The 20578-nt window shown below is 38.1% G+C and overlaps 2 protein-coding genes and 2 non-coding genes across 4 annotated transcripts in view; 2 read left to right on the forward strand and 2 right to left on the reverse strand.

Annotated features, from left to right (window-relative positions):
* The window catches only part of LOC113498231 (talin-1-like), a 69004-nt gene that overhangs the window by 41013 nt on the left and 7413 nt on the right, over positions 1 to 20578 (reverse strand). Inside the window, exons 6-25 of the mRNA XM_026878169.1 lie at positions 17582 to 17663; positions 16804 to 16972; positions 16203 to 16378; positions 15535 to 15690; positions 15001 to 15092; positions 14555 to 14640; positions 14001 to 14100; positions 13542 to 13619; positions 13294 to 13415; positions 12542 to 12646; positions 12058 to 12180; positions 11454 to 11568; positions 11081 to 11158; positions 10503 to 10624; positions 9806 to 9898; positions 9205 to 9366; positions 8466 to 8676; positions 7884 to 7999; positions 6223 to 6334; positions 5688 to 5765 (exon numbers count right to left, since the gene is read on the reverse strand). Of these exons, the coding sequence (XP_026733970.1) occupies positions 5688 to 5765; positions 6223 to 6334; positions 7884 to 7999; positions 8466 to 8676; positions 9205 to 9366; positions 9806 to 9898; positions 10503 to 10624; positions 11081 to 11158; positions 11454 to 11568; positions 12058 to 12180; positions 12542 to 12646; positions 13294 to 13415; positions 13542 to 13619; positions 14001 to 14100; positions 14555 to 14640; positions 15001 to 15092; positions 15535 to 15690; positions 16203 to 16378; positions 16804 to 16972; positions 17582 to 17663 (2376 nt within the window). The remainder of the gene's footprint in view (positions 1 to 5687; positions 5766 to 6222; positions 6335 to 7883; positions 8000 to 8465; positions 8677 to 9204; positions 9367 to 9805; positions 9899 to 10502; positions 10625 to 11080; positions 11159 to 11453; positions 11569 to 12057; positions 12181 to 12541; positions 12647 to 13293; positions 13416 to 13541; positions 13620 to 14000; positions 14101 to 14554; positions 14641 to 15000; positions 15093 to 15534; positions 15691 to 16202; positions 16379 to 16803; positions 16973 to 17581; positions 17664 to 20578) is intronic.
* On the forward strand, positions 5503 to 5576 carry Trnat-agu. Its single transcript has one exon. It is a non-coding gene; the product is annotated as a tRNA-Thr (tRNA).
* Positions 7002 to 7075, forward strand: Trnat-agu. Its single transcript has one exon. It is a non-coding gene; the product is annotated as a tRNA-Thr (tRNA).
* LOC113497920 lies at positions 18834 to 20278 on the reverse strand. Its single transcript, XM_026877726.1, has 2 exons — positions 20068 to 20278; positions 18834 to 19395 (listed from the first exon to the last, which is right to left on the reverse strand). The coding sequence occupies exons 1-2, from the start codon at positions 20219 to 20221 to the stop codon at positions 18869 to 18871; spliced, it is 681 nt and encodes a 226-aa protein (XP_026733527.1). The 5' UTR covers positions 20222 to 20278; the 3' UTR covers positions 18834 to 18868.

Raw genomic sequence — 20578 nt, forward strand, 5'->3', positions numbered from 1 at the left:
AGACCACAAGATCACAGAATAAAATGTCGATTGTATGCTTTAACTGCAATGAACCCGGGCACTTCAGTTCGCAATGTACTAAAAAGATATTAAAGTGTACTGTTTGTAACAGATTAGGTCATCTGTCTATTAACTGTCCCAGACTCCCATCCGACTCAACCAATAAGAACGATATACCTAAGGATAAAGATGTCATGCGTATCGAAACACATATTTTGAATGATAGTAAATACCTAATGTATTTGAAACTTAATGGGGAACTTGTTCAAGGTTACGTAGATTTGGGTAGCCAATGTACGCTGATTCGTCATAGTGAGGCCACTAGGAGAGGAATTACGTGGACTGATAGCAACTTGCCAACTATGAGGGGAATAGGCAATAATATAGTGATACCATTGGGCGTCTCGAACGTCAATATTGAAATTCAAGATATTGTAGAAGAAGTCGACGCGTACATTGTTGATGATAGCGTAATCAAATATTCTGTTTTAATTGGACACAGTTTCACTGAGAAACCGGGTATAGTTATAACAAAAACGACAGATTCGTTGATATTTGCTCGTGATCATCCCTTAAAATTACAATTAAGTTTGACAACCGATATTACGATACCCCCTAAAGAATTATTTCCGTTACCATGCTTCTCTGGAAACAAATATTCGGGCGCGGTTCGTGTTAATGGTTCCCTACGTGGTATGCCGCAAAAGGAATATTATTTGATGCCAGGTGAATATGAAATAGAAAACGGAGAAGGTAGAATACTGGTACAGAACTTTAGTGATAGTATAGTTAGTCTAAAGAGAGATACGCTTGTTACGCGAGCTCTCTGTGTCAGCGACTATTTAAGCGTAAATTCAATAGACTTAGAAAATTCTGACACTAGTTTGACTTTTAATTATGGTAAACAACTTAACGAAGACGAAGTTAACAGACTTAAAGAGTTGCTCAAAAGATATGAGATGTGCTTTTCGGATAACTTAAAAGACTTAGGATTCACTAGTTTAGTTCAAATGGAAATTGATTTACATGATTTGCGACCAGTAGTTTATCGCCCGTATAGACTGTCCCTTCCGGAGCGTAGACAAGTCCAGTCCATGGTCAACGAAATGATTGATGCGGACATAGTATGCGAGTCAAACTCACCTTATGCTAGCCCAGTCTTACTAGTTAAGAAAAAGACTGGTGAAAGCAGACTATGTGTCGATTATCGCGCCTTAAATAATAAAACCAAAAAGGAACACTACCCATTACCCATAATTGACGACCAACTCGACAGATTATCTGGAAATTCCTTGTTCGTGAGCCTGGACCTCGCATCAGGCTACTACCAGATTCCTGTAGAGGCTAAGTCTCAAGACAAGACTGCGTTTGTGACTCCAGATGGGCAGTATCAATTTAAACGCATGCCATTTGGATTAGCAAACGCCCCTTCTGTCTTTCAACGAACCATGAATAAAATACTGTCAAAGGTCAGCTACACGATTATTTACATGGATGACGTACTCATTCCTTCAGAATCGTTTGATCAGGGTATGAGCCGTTTAGAGGAGGTACTTCAACTTTTAAAAGACGCTGGACTTACCCTAAAGTTCAAAAAATGTAACTTCTTTTACACTGAGCTAGAATTTCTAGGCTTTCATGTAAGTGGCGAGGGGATACGCCCAGGGACACGTAAAACGTTAGCTATAAAACATTTTCCCACTCCGCGAAACGTTCATGATGTCAGACGGTTTGTCGGCCTTGCTAGTTTCTTTCGGAGGTTCGTAAAAGACTTTGCCCTTATCGCTCGCCCGTTGACGGACCTCTTAAAGTCTAAATTCCAATGGAAATGGACCACTGAGGAGGCAGAGTCGTTCAGGATTTTGAAGGCAAAATTAATTGAACGTCCTATATTGACTTTATATGACCCTAGTTTAGAAACCGAACTGCATACGGACGCCTCAAAGCTAGGCGTTGCAGGGATTCTCTTGCAGCGGGGTACAGACGGGTTACTTAGAGCAGTGGCGTATTACAGTCGTAAGACAACAGCAGATGAGCAAAAGTTCCATTCCTTCGAATTGGAAACCTTGGCAGTTGTCGCATCTCTAAATCGTTTTCGAATCTATTTACTGGGGCTAAAATTTAAAATAGTCACCGACTGTAATGCTCTTCGTACCACTTTAACAAAGAGGGACCTTATACCGCGAATTTCTCGCTGGTGGATTCAGTTTCAAGAATACGATTGCGAAATTGAGTACAGACCCGGTTCGCGTATGGCTCACGTAGATGCCCTCAGCCGTGGACCTGTTAGTGAGCCTACTGATATGGACACTGAAAACGTTTTTGATGTTTTACACGTAGATTTACGAGACTGGATCGCTACTGTACAAGGTGATGATAGTGAGATAAAACGTATTAGAGATATTTTAGAAGATGACAAAACCAAATTTGTAGCTGACGTGCGTAAGAATTATCAGTTGAAAGGTAACTACGTGTACAAAGTTTTAGACGAAGGATTGAGATGGGTAGTTCCGAGGGGTTGTAGGTGGCAGGTGCTGCGCATGAATCACGACGATGTGGGGCATTTTGGTTTCGAAAAAACTTTAAATCGTTTAAGAAGCACATTTTGGTTTCCAAAAATGCGTAGATTCACTAAGAAATACGTTTCCGCTTGCCTGGAGTGTGCGCATCACAAAACACCTGGTGGTCCCAAGGAAGGAATGCTTCACCCAATACCGAAGTTGGAGAAGCCATTCCATACACTACACGCAGATCATCTGGGCCCGTTTATTCGCTCAAAGAGAGGCAACATGTATTTGCTTGTTATTATAGATGCATTTACTAAATTTATTAATATACGTGCGGTAAGGGATACTAAAGCAACAACGGCAATCAAGGCATTTAAGGAACATTTTAGTTATTTCGGCGTTCCTTCGCGCGTCATAACGGATCGCGGTTCTTGTTTCACGAGTGCAAAATTTAAAAATTTTATTAATAAATTAAATATAAAGCACATCTTGAATGCAGTGGCTACTCCAAGGGCGAATGGACAGGTCGAGAGGTTTAATCGGACCATCATCGATGCCTTGAGTGCAAAATGTCATGGTAGAAACGACAATTTATGGGACGATTGCATAGGAGACATTCAATTAGGCATTAATACTACTATTAATAAGACGACGGGAAAAAGTCCGTCGGAGCTATTGTTCGGTTGTAAACTGATGAATGCATCTGAAAATGTATTGACGGATGTAATCGCCGAAGCCACGGAACGAGTAGACGGTGATGCATTAATAGAATTAAGATCGAATGCAAAGGAAAAGATAGAAAAACAGCAGGAATACGCCAAAAATCAGTTTGATAGACGTCGGAAACGTCCAACAAAGTATAGTGTAGGTGATTTGGTTAGGATAGAAAGAACCGTGATAGACAAAGATCATGTAGGAAAATCACATAAACTCCTCCCCAAATTCCAAGGCCCCTATCGAATTATTAAAATATTACCTAATGACAGATTTCTTGTCGAAGACACTCCCTTGACAAGAAAAGGTAAAAAGAGATACGAGAATGTCGTTGCATTAGATAAAATTTATCCATGGATGAACTTTAACGGGTATAGCAGTGAAAGCACTTACAATGATCAGAGCGAAGATACAGAAATAGACACAGATAGAGAATGATGCAACTTAAATAGACTATAAAATGTGCAATTGATAATATTATTTAATATGGTCGAATATGATATACATTATATATCGTATTTAATGCATTGGTCGACGAAAATTGGTCGAGTGTGTGTCATTATTAGGGATGTCGGTGGCATTCCTTAAAAATCGTATATGAGCAATTAGTGCAGATAATGAATGGCATGAGAAATCATGTCGCACAGTTGATTGCAAGATAGTGAGTAAGATCCTTTGACTCGAGCACAATTTGTCATGAACGGTCAGTGCAGATGTTGAATGGTACCAAGATAACGGTGCCGCACAGATGACTGTAGATCTTGACAGATTGTGCAAGAATGAGATTGTAGAGCTGTTCATGTGAATTGAATTTGTGATTACAGATTTACATAGAATTACAGGTAATGAGAAATTTGAGTTGCGATGAGAAATTGTGATAGACATAGACGCTGATTAGATAAATATAAATCCTACTGATGAATTATTGAAGAATTAACTAGTTTTAAGTATAAAGTAATTATTAGCAAGCACAGACTGTGTTAATACCAAATATCTCAAATAATTAAAGAATTTATAAAAGGAGTTAGCCCATAATATTTTGCTACCATTGTGGATCTATTTTTGTTTTATATTTCATTTATTGTTGTTTATTTAATGATCAATTTTATTTATTGTTAGTAGATATACACCTGTTCCTTTTTTTTTTACTTTTTTATTATGAATTGTTTATTAATGATTTTATTTATTTACACCGGAGAAGTGAGAGGACTCACTTAAGCAGGATGGCCGAGTTGTAAGGTTAAGTAATTAAGTAAGGTGTAGATATTGTTATCAAATATTAGCCAGTATGCACCTACAAATTAATATTGAGAACTATGCTTCAGTTTATATAAATAAACCTAAACGATTATTTGATTGTACCGAATGCCGGTTAATGTATCGATTTGTCTATGACAACACTGTGAACGAATGACATTTAGTTTTGACGTGAAAATGATGCATTCTACTTTGTGAAATTGCACCGGTCAGTTGTCAGAAAATAAATCTATTTAAATTACAACCATCGTCGTTTAATTTGCGATATAAAGCTGAGATCCTTCAATATACAACAATAAATAAATAAATATTCCACAACTTTCACACAACGCCATCTAGTCTCAAACTAAGCAAAGCTTGTATTATGAGTACTTACATATTATAGATAAATTACACCCAGACACAGAACAAATTATCATGCTCATCACACAAACATTTGTCCTGGGTGGGAATCGAACCCACGACCTCCAGACTCGACATTATTTTACAACTTTTCTAGCTTTTCGCGCTCAGGATCGAAGAGATGTTGGCTATTGCAGTGATAAAAGCAAGCAGCTTCCTTATCTTTATTTGGCTTGGTGCACAAACATACTATATTTGTTTATTTTGAGTAGCTAATATTAGACTAACGTGGCACCGAAAAAAGTATATAATGACAAACCGGAAGCGATAAAAGAATCTATTTTTATTTAGGAATCAATTTATTACTTGCGATGATTATCATTATAATATGTAGTTATGTTCCACTATTGTGGCTATAAAGTCATACAATTAAGATACAGATAACCCCTATGGCACTTTTGTTAGACTATTCATTATAACATTTCCATCACACATTACCTCTATAAAAAGTAACTCTTGAGGTTTTCACAGCGCACGCTAGAATACCTCAAAGGTGAATATGTTTTTACTTATTGGACACTTATCGTCATTATATTTTGAAAATACACTATCATTATCATTAAAAGACTGCGTTATTTTGATGTACAGATATTGAAGATAAATTTCGACAACAAGCACCAGAGGCGCCGTGGCTTAGTTGGTTAAAGCGCCTGTCTAGTAAACAGGAGATCACGAGTTCGAATCTCGTCGGGGCCTTCGTGGTTTCTAATTACATTTTTGTTTATTCAATCACATTCTTATTAAATATTTTGTTTGTTGTGTAAATGTTTGATCATTTTATCAACCAACTCTTGTGAAATACTTTACCTTTGACAATTTGCGGCATCAACTCCGATATTGTACTGATCGCCAGATCAACGGTAGCGTAGTCAGGATTCTCAGGATCTAAGTGTTTATAGGAGAATTCATTATTTAATTTTTGTTTTATTTTTTTATTAATTTACACAGAATAGTTGTAGTAAACCTGGTGTGTTCTATATTTGCTTATAAAAATAACTATTTCTACTTTATGGGCAGTTTTAGTGTCCATTTCGATAAAATATTTTTTCTTATTTACCTACATATTATACACTACTGAATGTCAGCTGTAATACTAAAATAAAAATCCTTATATGTCTTTAAGCTAAGTTTAAAAATAAAACCTCAGTTAAAAAATAAAATAAACTTATGACAAATGTAAAACCAGCAATAAATATTACCAAAGCGAATAAACGACTGGAATCTATAAGTCGTTTACTTTTTAAATGTGTTTAAAAAAAAACGTTCCTACCAAGATTGTTTACTTATTTAAGTATATAAGGAAAGACAGTGTATATATAGTATATATTATTATGTATATTACCAGCGGTAGTGGCAGTGAGGGCGGCGACAGCGGCGTTCAGTTGCGCCATCTGGTGGGACAGGCGGCGACGAGCTTCAGACATGTCGCGCTCGCTGGGAGGAGCAGTCGCGGACTGTGACACATAGATGGCGTTGTTATCAGTGTTCAACTATACACGAGAATTTATAAGATTCAAATTAATAGTTGTGTAGATCACTTTAAAGTATTTTAAAAGATTGATAAATTAATAAATTCGGCAGTTTTAAATTTTGACGCTGACAATTTTTGTACAAAAAGAGTAATCCTTTGGGAAAACTAATACAGAAATTATATAGTAACTAATTCATTTGAAATAGGTATGAGATAATCACTTATTTAAGAAAGCCAATCAGTTAAAAATAATGTATGAGAACAGAAATGTTCTGAAACCTGTTTATTATGATAGGACTATTTTCCTACATTTAATTTTGATTGCCAATGCACCTTGTGATAGTCACCACAAAGTCTAAACGAATCATTCTTAATAACTAACACATTATAAAATAAACAATTCAAACTATCAAACATGATATCAAGAACTAATACATTAATTGAAAGATAATTCCGATAACATAACCAGGATTCCATACAAACATTTTAATCCTTAATTCAAAGTGATAAGGTCGAAAATCCTTCAGTGTTTATACTAACACAGCTGTTTTTAGCATTAAGTGTTTGATATACAAAGGTACAAACATACTATCTGCATATATTTATAGATATACAGATATTGTAGATAAATTTCGACATCATGCACCAGAGGCGCCGTGGCTTAGTTGGTTAAAGCGCCTGTCTAGTAAACAGGAGATCACGAGTTCGAATCTCGTCGGGGCCTATGTAGTCAGTAGTCGGACCTTTTGTAAAATTACTCAAATGGGTTATTTGAAAATTTATTTTTCTTTGTTTTTTGCCAATTTTTAATAATTATTTTTTTCTTTAATTCTATTTTTATTATGACCTTCGTATATTACTGTTTAAAAAAAAACCACTTCCGCACTAAGGAATTTAATCCTTGTTTCGCGGGAGGTTTTACACCCAGACTCAGAACAATTCGTGGGTCACAAAAATGCTTCTCCTAAGCGGGAATCGAACCCGCGACACGACGCGTACAGTGGTTTTAGCGTGGTGACCTCAACCACTCGGCTATCTGTGCAGTCGATAGAATATCTTAATGTTCAACATACGGACAGTATAAATAAGTGACAGTATAAATATATGGTGATTGGTGTGTCTGTATTTCGCATTAAATTGTTGTTTCATTATTGTAGCCAACCATTTAATAAAGCTACAAGCGACATACTATGTAAAATATTCCTATGATGTATTTGTTAGCTATCTTGAACAATCTCGGAATTATAGTCGACAATATTTTCAAGATACATAAAATTGTTGACAAACTTTTTTTCTCTTATTTTTTATAGCCACAAAATTAAATTTCAAAATTTCTTGATTTCCTATTTATTGCTGACAGCACATCGATTTTTTAGTAAAAACGGCTAATTGTTACGATTCATTTTTAATCTCGCCTTTTCCGTTCTTTTTCCTGTAGTGCCTAATCTCTTTGTCAGATAAATTTTCAACTATCCATGGACCGGCCGTTTCAAACATCTCGTATCAAGAGAATAATGTACACCACATGTTACCTTATTCCACAGATCCTCTACGCCTTGAAGCTTGTTCTTGGCGCCGGCCATGGTGTGTATGAACCTCAGCCGCTGTCGCTCCTGCAGCGGTAGGGACGCGTCAGCGATGTCATCACCTGTGGGGAGTACTGGTATTGATTAGATAAATGGAGTTCTTGTTAATGTATAATATCTTGATTCAATATGATATTTTTAGAGTGCGTATATAGTAGGATATGTGTTAGTTAATCAAAAATAATTATAGTCCGGGTAATGGTAGGATTTTATTGGACAGTTAAGGACCAGTATTGTGGAGGTTCTGGGATTGTTCAAGGTTTAATAGGTTTAATCTCATGTTTTTAAAAGCGCTAATAACGAACGGTGCTACAATTTCAGGCATCACGCTTCCTGGTTTCATTAATGTATCGCTTCGCCTTTACATTCCAGTGCCAGATCATGTCACTCACAGAGTTAGCTGTGAGTTGGTCACTAAGCGGCCCGAACGAAGCATACACTGCACACTGCCTGGTAGACAGTGAAAAATCTTCTTGCAAATGCTGGCTTGTGAGCCATCACGAGCTGCCACTACGGCTACATACGTACCTAGCGCAGTGTATGCGTCTTGCAGCTTGTCGAGCGCCTTGTGCACGTCAGCAGCGCGCGCGTGCAGCGGCTGCCGCAGACGCAGCCGCGCGCCGGCCTCCAGCAGCGGGCGCGCGGCGGCCTGCAGCTGCTGCACGCCGCCGCGCAGGCCGGCCGACGCGGCCCACAGCGCGCTGCGGCAGTGCGCCTCGTGGATGGCGGGGGCGGTCAGCTGGGGCAGGGGAGAGGTCATGGAGATAGCCAAAGTCAAAGTCTAAATGTTTATATGAAAACTAAGTGTAAAAAGGTCTTACAAAAATAGTTGGCACACGCCTTTTTCAAGCGCTGCAAAAACTTTAGACGTAGGATATAAGTCACCACGCCAATAACCACTATACAGGTCGTATTGTGGGTTCGATCTATAGGTACGGTGGAGTTGTTTTTGTACCAAATCAGGAACATAATCGAGAATAGTTATTTGTGTAATTAACAAATGTTTACGTCTTTTTGTGTACTTCGTGCATGCGATTTGAATACATCCGAAGCTGCGACTGTGGGAAAAAGAAGAAACAGGTTCGCCAAATGAACTCGTACAATTAAAATTGGAACAATCTATTATTGTTAAAACATAAGTACTAATTAATTGTTTTTTTTTTAAATCGTGAATCACACAAATGCTTGTTCTACACGTATCAAACCCACGACACGTCGAACTCATTTGGTTTGCGTGCTGACCACAACAACTCGGCTATCAAGCTACCTGTGCGCAGGCCAGCAGGTCCCTGGCGGCGGCGGCAGCGCGGGCCCCGGCGTCCTTGACCTCCTGTGCGGCGGGCGCGGGCCCCGCCTGGCAGGCCAGCTCGTTGCTGAGCACCAGCAGCAGCGACGCCTTGTCGCCGGCTGTCTTCGCCAGCTCGATTATCTGAGTAAGGAGTATAAGCTAACTGCTTGTGTCTTCCAAAAGAGTAATTTTATTGTTTTGCATCACACATTCAAGTTATTTAGTCTGATTAGGATAATAAGTAGCACTTTTTGAATATCAAATTTCAATAAACAGCACCACGCCTTGAACACCCGTCACCGCTTCCTAAATGCTTTGGCTACGAAAACGCCTCAACGAAGTCAACAGTAGCACACGCCTCTCCGATTACCTACTTCTTTTAGGTTATGATTTTGAGGCGGAGGTGAATGATAGCATTTATAATTTCGACTTTCGGGCATAGAAAAGTCAAGGTTGATTTCCACAATCATATTCTAAATCAAAAGATAAATAAAACCAATACACATAACTAAAAAATACAAATTACTATTCTTAGGCTAGAACAAATGACTTAGGTAGTTCCAAAAATATTTGATCATACCTCGTTTTCATCAGCCGCGTTAGTTCCGCGCGCGAATGTGAATATCAACTTCCCGGCGATGTCCGCGTAGTTGTTTGATGCTTCTTGCATTTTCTAAAAAACAAACATAGTTTTGAATACTTGAAAACCCTTGAATAAGGTTCAAGGGTTTTCAAGGTTTGTAAACTTTGAAACCTAAGCAGCAAGACGAAACAAATTTCAAAAAAATATCGGTTTAAGGAACAGAAATTAAATTCACAATTAATAGGGAATCTACTGAAAACTTTCTGTAAATGCTGTAATTCACTAAACACTTTTAACAGTACCAGAATATTTCAACAACAACATGACAGCATGAGTTTCTTTGAAGTTGAAATTGAAATGTCTAAATACCGGACTCCCCATGTCTGCTCAAAAAGAGTCATCACAAACATGCTGACTTTATAAAGATTGTATAAACGATATATAAACATTTTAAATTAAAATGTATGGCGATGAAATTGCTAACTATACCAATAATTTAATATTTTTGTTTTTCCACCTTTGTAACCTCGAACTACAAAAAATAAATACTTACATAAAAAAACTCTAAAATATAGGTATTTTCCAACTCGCGAACTACATTGACCACTTCCAAATAGTTCCAAAATCAATTAAAATCGTTATAACCTCCATACTAATCACCCCTCACCTATCCTTCAGAACCTGTTCCTCTTACCTCATGATCCTCGCTGCCGTCCATGGCACAGAGTCTCCCGGTGGCCTCCAACAGAGTGCGCATGTCGTCCTGCAACTCCTGGCGACCGGCATCATCCATACTGCTGCCCAGGATTTGAGCATCTAATATTTAAAAAGAAGGGTTGTGAAAGAGTAATAGTGAATTCAGTTAAGTTGTAGAAACAGAAGAAACAGAATTTGCAGGAATTTTAAATATGAAAATGCTCTCGACGGTAACCAACCACCAATTTTCTCATCAAACGAAGCTAAGAACTCTCTTGTTTATAAAGTCTTCAATATTCTATTTTAGTAAGCTTTTATTTGAGTCCTCACTCGAGTATATTAGCAGAAATTCGGTTATTCTCCACAAATGATGACGAACCCCCACAACATTTAAATGGTTCAAACAAGTCTAAGAACACTCGCACAAAGTTCATATTTCATGCAATACAAACTAAATTATAATCGATAACTAATCTCAAATCAGACATCGAACTCATCAAACTATATCTCAATCCAGTCATGAGCTTTGATGCCACAGACAAAGAGAAATTTCAAACTCATAAACTAGTGTCTCACCTCTTGCCAGTTCCGGCATCAGTTCGTTGATGTTATTCATGGAGTTGATGGCGGCGTCGTAGTCCACGTTCTTCGGGTCTAAATAAAAAAGCCATTAAACAGACGCAGTAAGATGAATTCTTAAAATTTTCACCCTCTACAAGTTTTAAATGGCTCCACCGATTTTTATGTATCACGACGACGAATACGCACATGTATCATATTTTTATTTATTTATAAAGGTTTAACAAAAGCTTATCATTCGCCAATAACAAGGCCAGTAATTAGATCACAAGCATTTACATAAATTAAAGTAGCAAAACATTATACGTTAAATGCAAGATCAGTAAAGTAAAATAGGAATGTTGAGAATAGAAGAATAACACCATCGTACCTGAGTAAGCAGTTAAGAACAACGCTATGGCAGCATTCAGTTTGCCCATTCGCTCCTGTAAGGCTTTCTCCAACTGCCTTCTCTCAGCATCGTTTAGTTTTTCTCCATCGTAGTCCTATTTGAAGAAACGTTTAGTATAAATATTTATTTAATGTAAACCCTGATGTTTACTTTATTCATGCATACTGGTCCGCCTCTTCAGCTCATAACAAACATGATGAACTTTGTTTTGGGTCCGAACCTAGTCGGGCTATCCCGAGAAATACCCACCACGCAGAGCACCCGTTCGCGATTTCATGTTTCTGGGTATGGCATAGGGTCTCTGAGGGTCCTACATATCTCCGCACTGTCTCCTCGGCTAAGGATGAAAATGTCTGTAGTTTCTTTCTTTAAACAAAATATTCCCATAGCAAGAAATTTAATCCTTGTGTCGCGGGGGGTTTCACAAACATACAAATCACGTGCGCAATGACACGCAGGCTCAGACTAAGAACAGGTGGCGTGGTGACCTCAACCACTTGTGTACCCATGCATTCATTATATTATAGCCTAGGAAAAAAGAAGGCCCTTACTTCATGTATAATAATATCACTGCATAACTGACCTGTCGCAAGGTGCTCGCAGCGCGGTCGGTGGCCCTCCGCGCGGCGGCGGCGGCCGCGGACAGCGACACGCGGCGGGTCGCGCGCTCCGTGCGCTCGCCCGCCTTCAGGCTCTTGCGGGAGCGCTGGGGACGACAACATTGTAACTTAATACAAAAACTGGGTAAACTGTATCGTAACATTAATTGTGACGGCGCCACGACAGCAGTAGACAGATTACGATCTTCAAGTGAAGTTATCCCGTGAATGAAAAAAGGGCCCTGATTCTGAAATTATTCACTGTACTGTACAACACAGACGACACAATTGGAAATTGATTGTATTGACTAGAATTTTCCGCCCTGTACTGAATTTCCAATTACTGTACCTATTGGCGAAATGCTAAAGAGAATAATAATAGTGTCAAATTTAATGCGATTGGCATTCATTCATCGGAAATTGTAAAATCGGGAATTGGGGCCCTGATATATAGCATACATTACTTACCCTGAGTATCTCACTTCCCTTCCTGGTCTTGGGGTCAGTTGACAGGTAGAGTTGTGCCGTCACATCCGCAATGTACTCCGCCGACTCCTTCGCGTCCGCCGGGTTCTACAAACAATTCAATATGAGGTTTTATAACAATCAGATTTATTTAACAAAGAAATCGAACTTGCAACAAGTTCGATTTCTTTGTTAAATCAGAACAAATTCAGAAAATCGATATGAAAGAATACTCGACATAATAATTTTTACAAGGAACGCTAGTTTTTGATATCCCTAGATTTCCTTTCGTCCCACAAAAAAACAGATTACAGTGAATTGAACTAAAGCGCGATGTCACGATTGTGCATCGATTTTACGAAGCAAGCCACCTCAACTTAAAGCAGGTAACAGAAACCACCGCGCGCTTATACTGAAGTCCATGCAGAGTCGCGGAGAACTACTAGTCATTCATTGCACATGAACACACGTCGCAAGAGATTCAAGTCACTTAAGAGCTTAATTATAAAAGATTTAAAAATCGAAATACCCACGTTTTTAAATGTCACTGAATTCATTTTTTTTTTTCAAAATCGGTAATGCCGTTTTTGTAGGTGTAAATTGCACTATCATCGGGTTTGAAGCTACCCAGGAAATATCAGCCTGCTAGCTTATCGGGAAGTGCCTCAAAATTAAGTTACAAAAATCCAACCGAAACGACAAAAAAACAAGAAAGTGAGTGTATAAAGTGGGAGATATCAAGGGGTGTAACTTACAACATTCCCTTGCTTGGTGTTCTCCGTCAGCTTGTTCAAGTAGTTCTTCAGGTCTTGGAGCTCGTCTTGCAGCATCTTCTTCGCTTCGTCTATCGTTTGCTTTTCAGCTGTTTCAATTACACCTGATTGAAATAAGATAAGTTTTTACAGTTTTGATCGAAAGAAACATTTACTAGTTTAGTATTTTCATGTCCTAAAATTTCGAAAAATAGGACGTTTGGCCCATTTCTAAAAGGGATCTTCTTTACCTTTCTCCACTTCAGGGAAGTCCTCTTGCATGTTGGCTACAATTTTCTGTGCATCCTGTACGTTGACATCCGTAGGATCTGCAAAGAAATGATTCATTCTAGTATTAAATAATAATAACATCAAGATCATATTAGCATGTGCATGGAAAAAAAAAACAGGCGAAGGTAGACCGGGGAATGAATGGATCGTGAAGAAATATGCCTAGTATACATCAATGGAATGGAATTTATGGCTTAGGAATGGGAAAGGGAGAATTCGAAAAATAAAACTTGCAATTATAAAATTAATGTACATGTATAATATGCAGCTAGAAGCTGTAACTCATGTTATGACTGCGTCACCCTATATTTGACTGGTAGAAAATAAATACTATTAAGTCCGCCGTAGTACATTTCTCCATGCATTAGAACTATAAATAAATAAATCCAAACTTTTTATGAAGCAATAGAATTACCCACCGGTAAGCAGAGTGACGATCTTGACGGAGTTGGAGTTCATGCGGCGCAGCTTGCGGACGCACTCGTCAGACATGACGCCGCGCAGGGGAACCTCACCCTTCTACAGGGACCAAAATATAATAAGCAATTATATTCTATAACTTTCATACAACGCCATCTAGAGGCAAACTAGGCAAAGCTTGTATTGTGAGTACTAGACAAGTGATAAAATAATTATATATTTCTAAAAACAAACATAACAAATTATCGGGCTCATCACACAAACATATGTCTTGGTTGGGAATGGAAGCCATTATCTCCTGAGTAGCAGTCAGGGTCAGTAACTACTACACCAACAGGCCAGTCACAAAAGGAATACACAATATTACTTTATTTGTACCACAAAAACACATTTACTTACCACAAAAAAAATGTACAAAAAGCATAAAGGATCAATTTTTATTTTATTTTATGCTAGGTCAGGTAACAAATAATTTTCAGGAATAAGAATAAGGAAGAAAGGAAGTACCAAAAACAGTTTTGTACAAGTTATCGAATTTGCGTATGGCACTTACCAAGGCATGTTGTTTGTTCTGCAGATGGTCTGTGACCACAATCTGTTGTACTGACATTATTTGAGTGCCCTGCTGTGCTTGGGAACCTGCCAAAAATACAGTCACTTACACAAATATATTCGTATTTATTTAATTATCAATTCTTCAATTCATATTTATGTTCATATTCATATTCATATATTCTATTTATTAAGGCGTGTTTTAGGTCTCACAACTGGACAAAGGCCTCACCTTTTTTTTTAAAACCTCTTTATCTTTTGCGATTTCTGTCCCCGTGCAACCTGCGTATTTAACTAGATCATCACATCACCTTACCCCCAGACCATCACATGGGCTCGGCTACGATTGCCTTCCTCTGGCGTCCTGTGGGTCACGATCACGACTTTTGTCCATCGGTCAGGCTGCATTCTATTCATCAGTACTAAGTTAAAATAAAGAAGTCTTACCGGTATCATAGGGCAGTATCTTAGTGGGGCCCACGAATGTTTCTGACACGACCTTGACGGTGTTGTGTGACATGTGTTGGATGATGTGACTCCTGCAAATATTTAACCAAATTAAGTGCTATTGCAAATAATATCAGTGCGACCATCAAAGAATCATGTTTGTGAAACCCCGCGACACAAGGATTAAGGTCCTTAATGCGGGAGTCGTTTTATAAAAAAACTAGCTGTTGCCCGCGACTTCGTTTGCGTGGTTAGAAGATATAAGTTAGAATTTTTGAACGGAAGCTCTCGAAGATGAATAATTTTCCCTGTTTTTTCCACATTTTCCATTGTATCTGCGCTCCTATTAGTCGCAGCGTGATAGTATAAAGCTTAAAACCTTCCTCGATGAATGGTCTATACAAAACAATTTTTTTTCAATTTAAACCAGTAGTTCCTGAGATTAGCGCGTTCAAACAAACAAACTCTTCAGCTTTATATATTAGTATAGATAACTAACGTTTTTATAAATTTATCCTGACTGTTGGTACTGACCTGCCAGTCTGTATGTTGTCATGCATGATGGCCATAGACTCGGCGGTGTCGGCGGTGGGCTGCGCGCGCATGCGGCGCCCGATGATGTCGATGTAGCCCTCCAGGATGTCGCGGATGCGGAGCGCGTCCTTTGTCTTCACGCTGTATTCCTTATCACTGGCGGTGGAGAAAGAAATATAGTAATTCATTTAACTAGTCACTTAAGTATATCATTACTGCAAACCTTACGTCGCCATCATCATCATCTACCTATAATAACACAATGATGGACATAGGTTCCTTTTTGCCTATCATTTTTTTCGATGCTATTTCTACTACTTTTTATATCGCCTGTCCATCTTATCTTGGGCCTAGGTTTACAATTAATACACCGAAATTTTATTAAACTGCATCCTTTCTATGGGAAGAGTATGGAAAGAGCTTTTTGGCTTTACAATAATTATAGACTATATTAGTGTAATTATTAAATTAAGTAAAATTGTTAAGTGCCGTTGGAAAATCGGGGACAGTTTCATACATTTTTACTTTATCATCTTTATGCATTGTCTTGAAACACAAGCAGTAAGCACCATCGAAATGTGAATCAAGAACCGGTCTCCTTTCATTAGCTTTTGAGCTGGAAATGAAGCCAACATCTCAAAAGTCCAGTCCCATTAGTTGTTACCAACCTGTAGTCACCAAAGTTGAGTGTGAAAAACTGCGACTTCCCGGCGTGGTAGGTCTTGACGTGTGTCAGCGGCCAGGTCTGCAGGATCTCCTTGGTGACCTCGTCCAGGCGCAGGATGGCTTGCGCGTTGATGCCCAGGAGCCGAGGAACCAGCTTCTTCTTGTCTTTTTGCTTCTCCTAATATAAGAAAAATGATTTTTAGTTTTGACATCGTCGTATCGATTGGGAAAGATCGCATGTTTCTTACTTACATCCCAATGAAAATTCGTCATAATTAGAATGGATAGATTTAGCAAAGAGACATCTAGCAAACAGTAAATGATACCATTTAGCAAAAATCAAATCAAAACCAGTTAAAAGAAGCTACCCGTCCATGTATTGCATGGTATTTAGTAAAAACTTTGACCTACGCTATTCATTTATACTGAAAACTTCTCATAAGTCTCATTAACATCATTAAGTTTGTATCAGTAATTATATGTTGTTGTATTTTTTTATGTTCATCCTATTTAATGTTTAATGAAAACGTATAAACAAAATCGAAACACTTATAAAAAAATATCAGACGAACTGATACTCCTCCTTTTTGAAGTCGACCATACCTTAACAACAAAGAACGTGACTCCATAGGTAGGCAGGTCCCTGGCAGTCTTGATGTACAGGTACTTGGCGTCCAGGTGGCTGACGCCCTGGTGCTGGGAGTACGCCTTGTGGATCTTCTTCTCCACGCCCCACGCGTTAGAGTACTGCTTAGGGAGGTACTCTTCAAGGCTGGTAGATGAAGAGGAAATTTTAATCAGAATAGGTTTAAGTACTGATTGATGATGAATTATGCTTAGTTGGAAGGTATGTGTACTGTCACGTAGAATGTGCAAATAGGCATTTAAATGCATATTTGGGAATGTGTCTTTTCTGAATATTGCTGTGTAGTAACTTTTTAATCGAAGTAAACTAAAACATGTAACATTTGAAGAATATTCCTGTAGAATAAGTGTAGGGATGATGACTGGGTATGAAAAGGAAAAGATAATTAAAAAATATAGACACGTATTTTCGCCTTTGGACGATAAAAAATTAAAAATGTAAAAAGTTGAACTGCTTTATAGATCGATCAATCATTCGTGACAACACGCATAATTTGACCAATATATGTTTGCGAAATAAAAGAAAATATACGTCATCATTCCTATTGTAGATGCAGCATTTAAATGAAGCGTTTATTTAATCGCTTGCTTGCGAGAGGCCTGTGGTTTGAAACTGTTTTGTCCTGAATTTTGGGTCTACAAAACCCATTTGAAAACATCAATCAAACAAGGACTATGTTCACTCGTATAAATACTGTTCACTGTCGTATTAAGTATTCTCATACGGTATACTTACTTCTCCAAGAAGCCAGGTTTGTGTTTCTTCTCCTGGTAATCTCCAAAGTGGACCTGACACTGGATCCCAGCGAATTCGACAGCTTCAAACAAAAATAAATGTATGGTTTACTTCTGCTTGCTTTAAAATGTCATTTTAAAAAGATATCTATTATTTTTGATTTATTATATGATTGCCCAGACATTTTACAATGCTACGTATTGTCAAATAGTTTTGGCTGCACGGATACCCGGGTGGTATTGGTCACCACTGTGTGCGATGTGTCGCGGGTTCGGTCCCTGCGTAGGAGAAGCGTTTGTGTGATCTACGAATGCTTATCTTCGTTCAGGTCAAGCATTCGTAGATCAGGACTCCTGAGTCTGGGTGTGTTTGTGCAAGTGACTTGAATGTTTATAAAACCCTTTGACAGAATTATTAAATTACTTGAAGCGGGAGTCGTTTAGCTCAATTCAAAAACTTTTGCAATAAGTAGACATTCCAAACATAATTAGTACTTGCTAACGTCGTGGTGGGTAAGGCTATGATTTCATAATTACAATTACCGTTTTATTACCTATAAATTGTCCGGAATAGTGGAGTCGTGACACTAACGTTTGACAATTAATTGTTAGGTCATGAAAGTTTGCTTAATTTCTTCCGCCATTTTTTATTTAGCTGCATTAATTACTAGCACCTAAATTCTACAACAAAATGTTGCTATTTAGTGATTGTGGTTCATAGCAAAATACGTTATCCTGTTGTCCTTTACAGCGTCAATTGTTAAATGAGGATAAATATGTTGAATTATATCAGAGTAGACTTATTGATCTACTAACAATACAATTAACAAACAACCAAACCAACGCCATCTTAAATCTTGCCTGGCATTGTATAAATTGAATCCCTTAGTCAAAAAAAACTCATATATTATTAAATAGTCAATTGTAATTACAATTAAATCTTTCCCTTATATTATTAAGCAGACGAGTTTATTTGTTTGAAAACGGTGATCTCAGGATATACAGTATTACCTATATCCTATAGCCTTCCTCATTAACAAATTGACAACACTACAACACATACGGCTACAGGACACATACCATCAGTGCATCACGCTATGATCAATATGAGCAGAGCAGTGATAAAATATGTTACAAAAATCCGGTTTTAAAACGCCTAACATATATCTTCATAGGCACGCGCATGTAGCCGCGTGCAACAGCTAGTCAAATCACCTATCTATAAAGGTAAATTAGAGAAATAATGAAACATATAAATATAAATTAACTTTATTACATTACACTAACACTATCTAGTTGTATCACTCATACTGCTGCCGGGGGTCTGGTCATCCTTGTTCACGATCTGCTGCAGCTCGTAGTCCTGCACCACTTGGAAGATCTTGCTCTTCGCCTGGTTCAAGTAATAAGGACTGAACTTCCGTAACGTTGAGCCTATAGTCAGCAGAAATACGTCAAGAGGATCAGCTGGGTTTAGTTCTTGGTACATGGGCTCAACGAATTCTCTGGAAGTGTCTTGTTCTTGTCGTTTCCTGAATAAAGGTTTAGTGTCTCTTGTGTCCTCGAAGTCTAAGGTCTCATCAACGAAGACTTCAGTCGGCATCTCGACTTCGCAGGCCTCGTCGTCGAGGAAGTCGGCGTACTCCTCGTTTGAGGTTCCTGTCGCTGTGGACTCCTTGAAGTAAGGCATCATGAAGGAGAGCTCGTCCTCATATTTGTACTTGTAACTGTGCTGGTTCGGGTTCCGCAGACGATCTCGGATTTTTCGCCTCATCATGTCTCGAATATTGATCCATCTTGATTTGCATACCAAAGCTGAAAGTAAAAATAATAACAAAGACATTATTATAACTCCTCGCAATAAATATTTCGGAACGAAAAGGCTTTTTGAAAACGGTGTAATTTTTAAACAGATATGTATCTGCCTTTTGCTGTTTTTCAAATGCGCCTAGACTTTATTACGTATCTTAACTTTAAAACCAAAGACCCAAAATAAGTTAACAGAAGAATAATAATCATCAATTCAAACTGCTATCTACATAGTTTATCGATATAGCTCCCAATAAATAACCCATTAAATTATAACAACTTATATTATTTGATAGCAAGCAGACGTCAAGAATGCAAAATTCCCATAACTACGCTTGTTTTACAAGCTGTGTAACATTTAACGATTCGTACATAACCATCACACTACAGTATGCCTAATAGTCATGTCAAGGGCATTTTAACTCGTCCCTTCTAAAAATTAACTTAGTCTGACGATAGCAAAGGTATTTGACTGAATAAATACAGACACAACCTACAGTATTTCATTAATCAATATAAAATAACACAAAGTTATTTCAAAACATCGTCAGATATCAACTCTTCATACTATCTGTAACCTAATTGACAACAATATTGAATTCAGAGGAAGTTAACATATAATAATAACCTCTAAGACACAGGTAATAAAGTATAAAATAAAAACAAAAACAAACATACCTGGCCTGCTCAGCGAGTCTCCAATCTTTTGCCAAACCACTTCTCTTGAATCAAAATCTAAATATTTGGAATGTTTAGTGTTGTAGAGTATTTGATTTTCTTTGACTAGTTTGAGGAGTTTTAAGTCTAAATTCTTGTTGAAAGGCAGCGGCATCGTGTCGTGGTCGTGTCGCGACTGCGCGGTGCGCGCGGAGCGGCAACGTCGCGCGTCGGGCGCGTCACGTGTCGTGCCCGTAGCGGCGGCGAGGGGGGCGGGGGGAGCGGGGGTTGGGCGCAGAGCGATTTACATTACAAGACTTGCGTCATTATTGATATCAATGTAAGTGTGCATTGTTAGTAGTTCGATTCCTATTTTATTTGTTATAGAAGTGTTTTTATCATACAGTATTATTGGTATAATTAATTAATTTATAGTACAATTAATTCACCACTAACTTAGGTATACCCAACCTAAGTTAGTGGTGAATAATAAAATACGTAAATAATTACCCAAGTATTCATAAGTATCAAG

The sequence above is a fragment of the Trichoplusia ni genome, chromosome 10, assembly GCF_003590095.1.
Source record: "Trichoplusia ni isolate ovarian cell line Hi5 chromosome 10, tn1, whole genome shotgun sequence".
NCBI lineage: Eukaryota > Metazoa > Arthropoda > Insecta > Lepidoptera > Noctuidae > Trichoplusia > Trichoplusia ni.

Excerpts from the sequence above, each read along its gene's own strand:
- LOC113497920 (XM_026877726.1), bottom strand. The coding sequence starts at position 20,221 with ATGCCGCTGCCTTTCAACAAGAATTTAGACTTAAAACTCCTCAAACTA. Across the intron at positions 19,396-20,067 it reads AGACTCGCTGAGCAGGCCAG|CTTTGGTATGCAAATCAAGA; the intron begins GTATGTTTGTTT and ends TTTTACTTTCAG.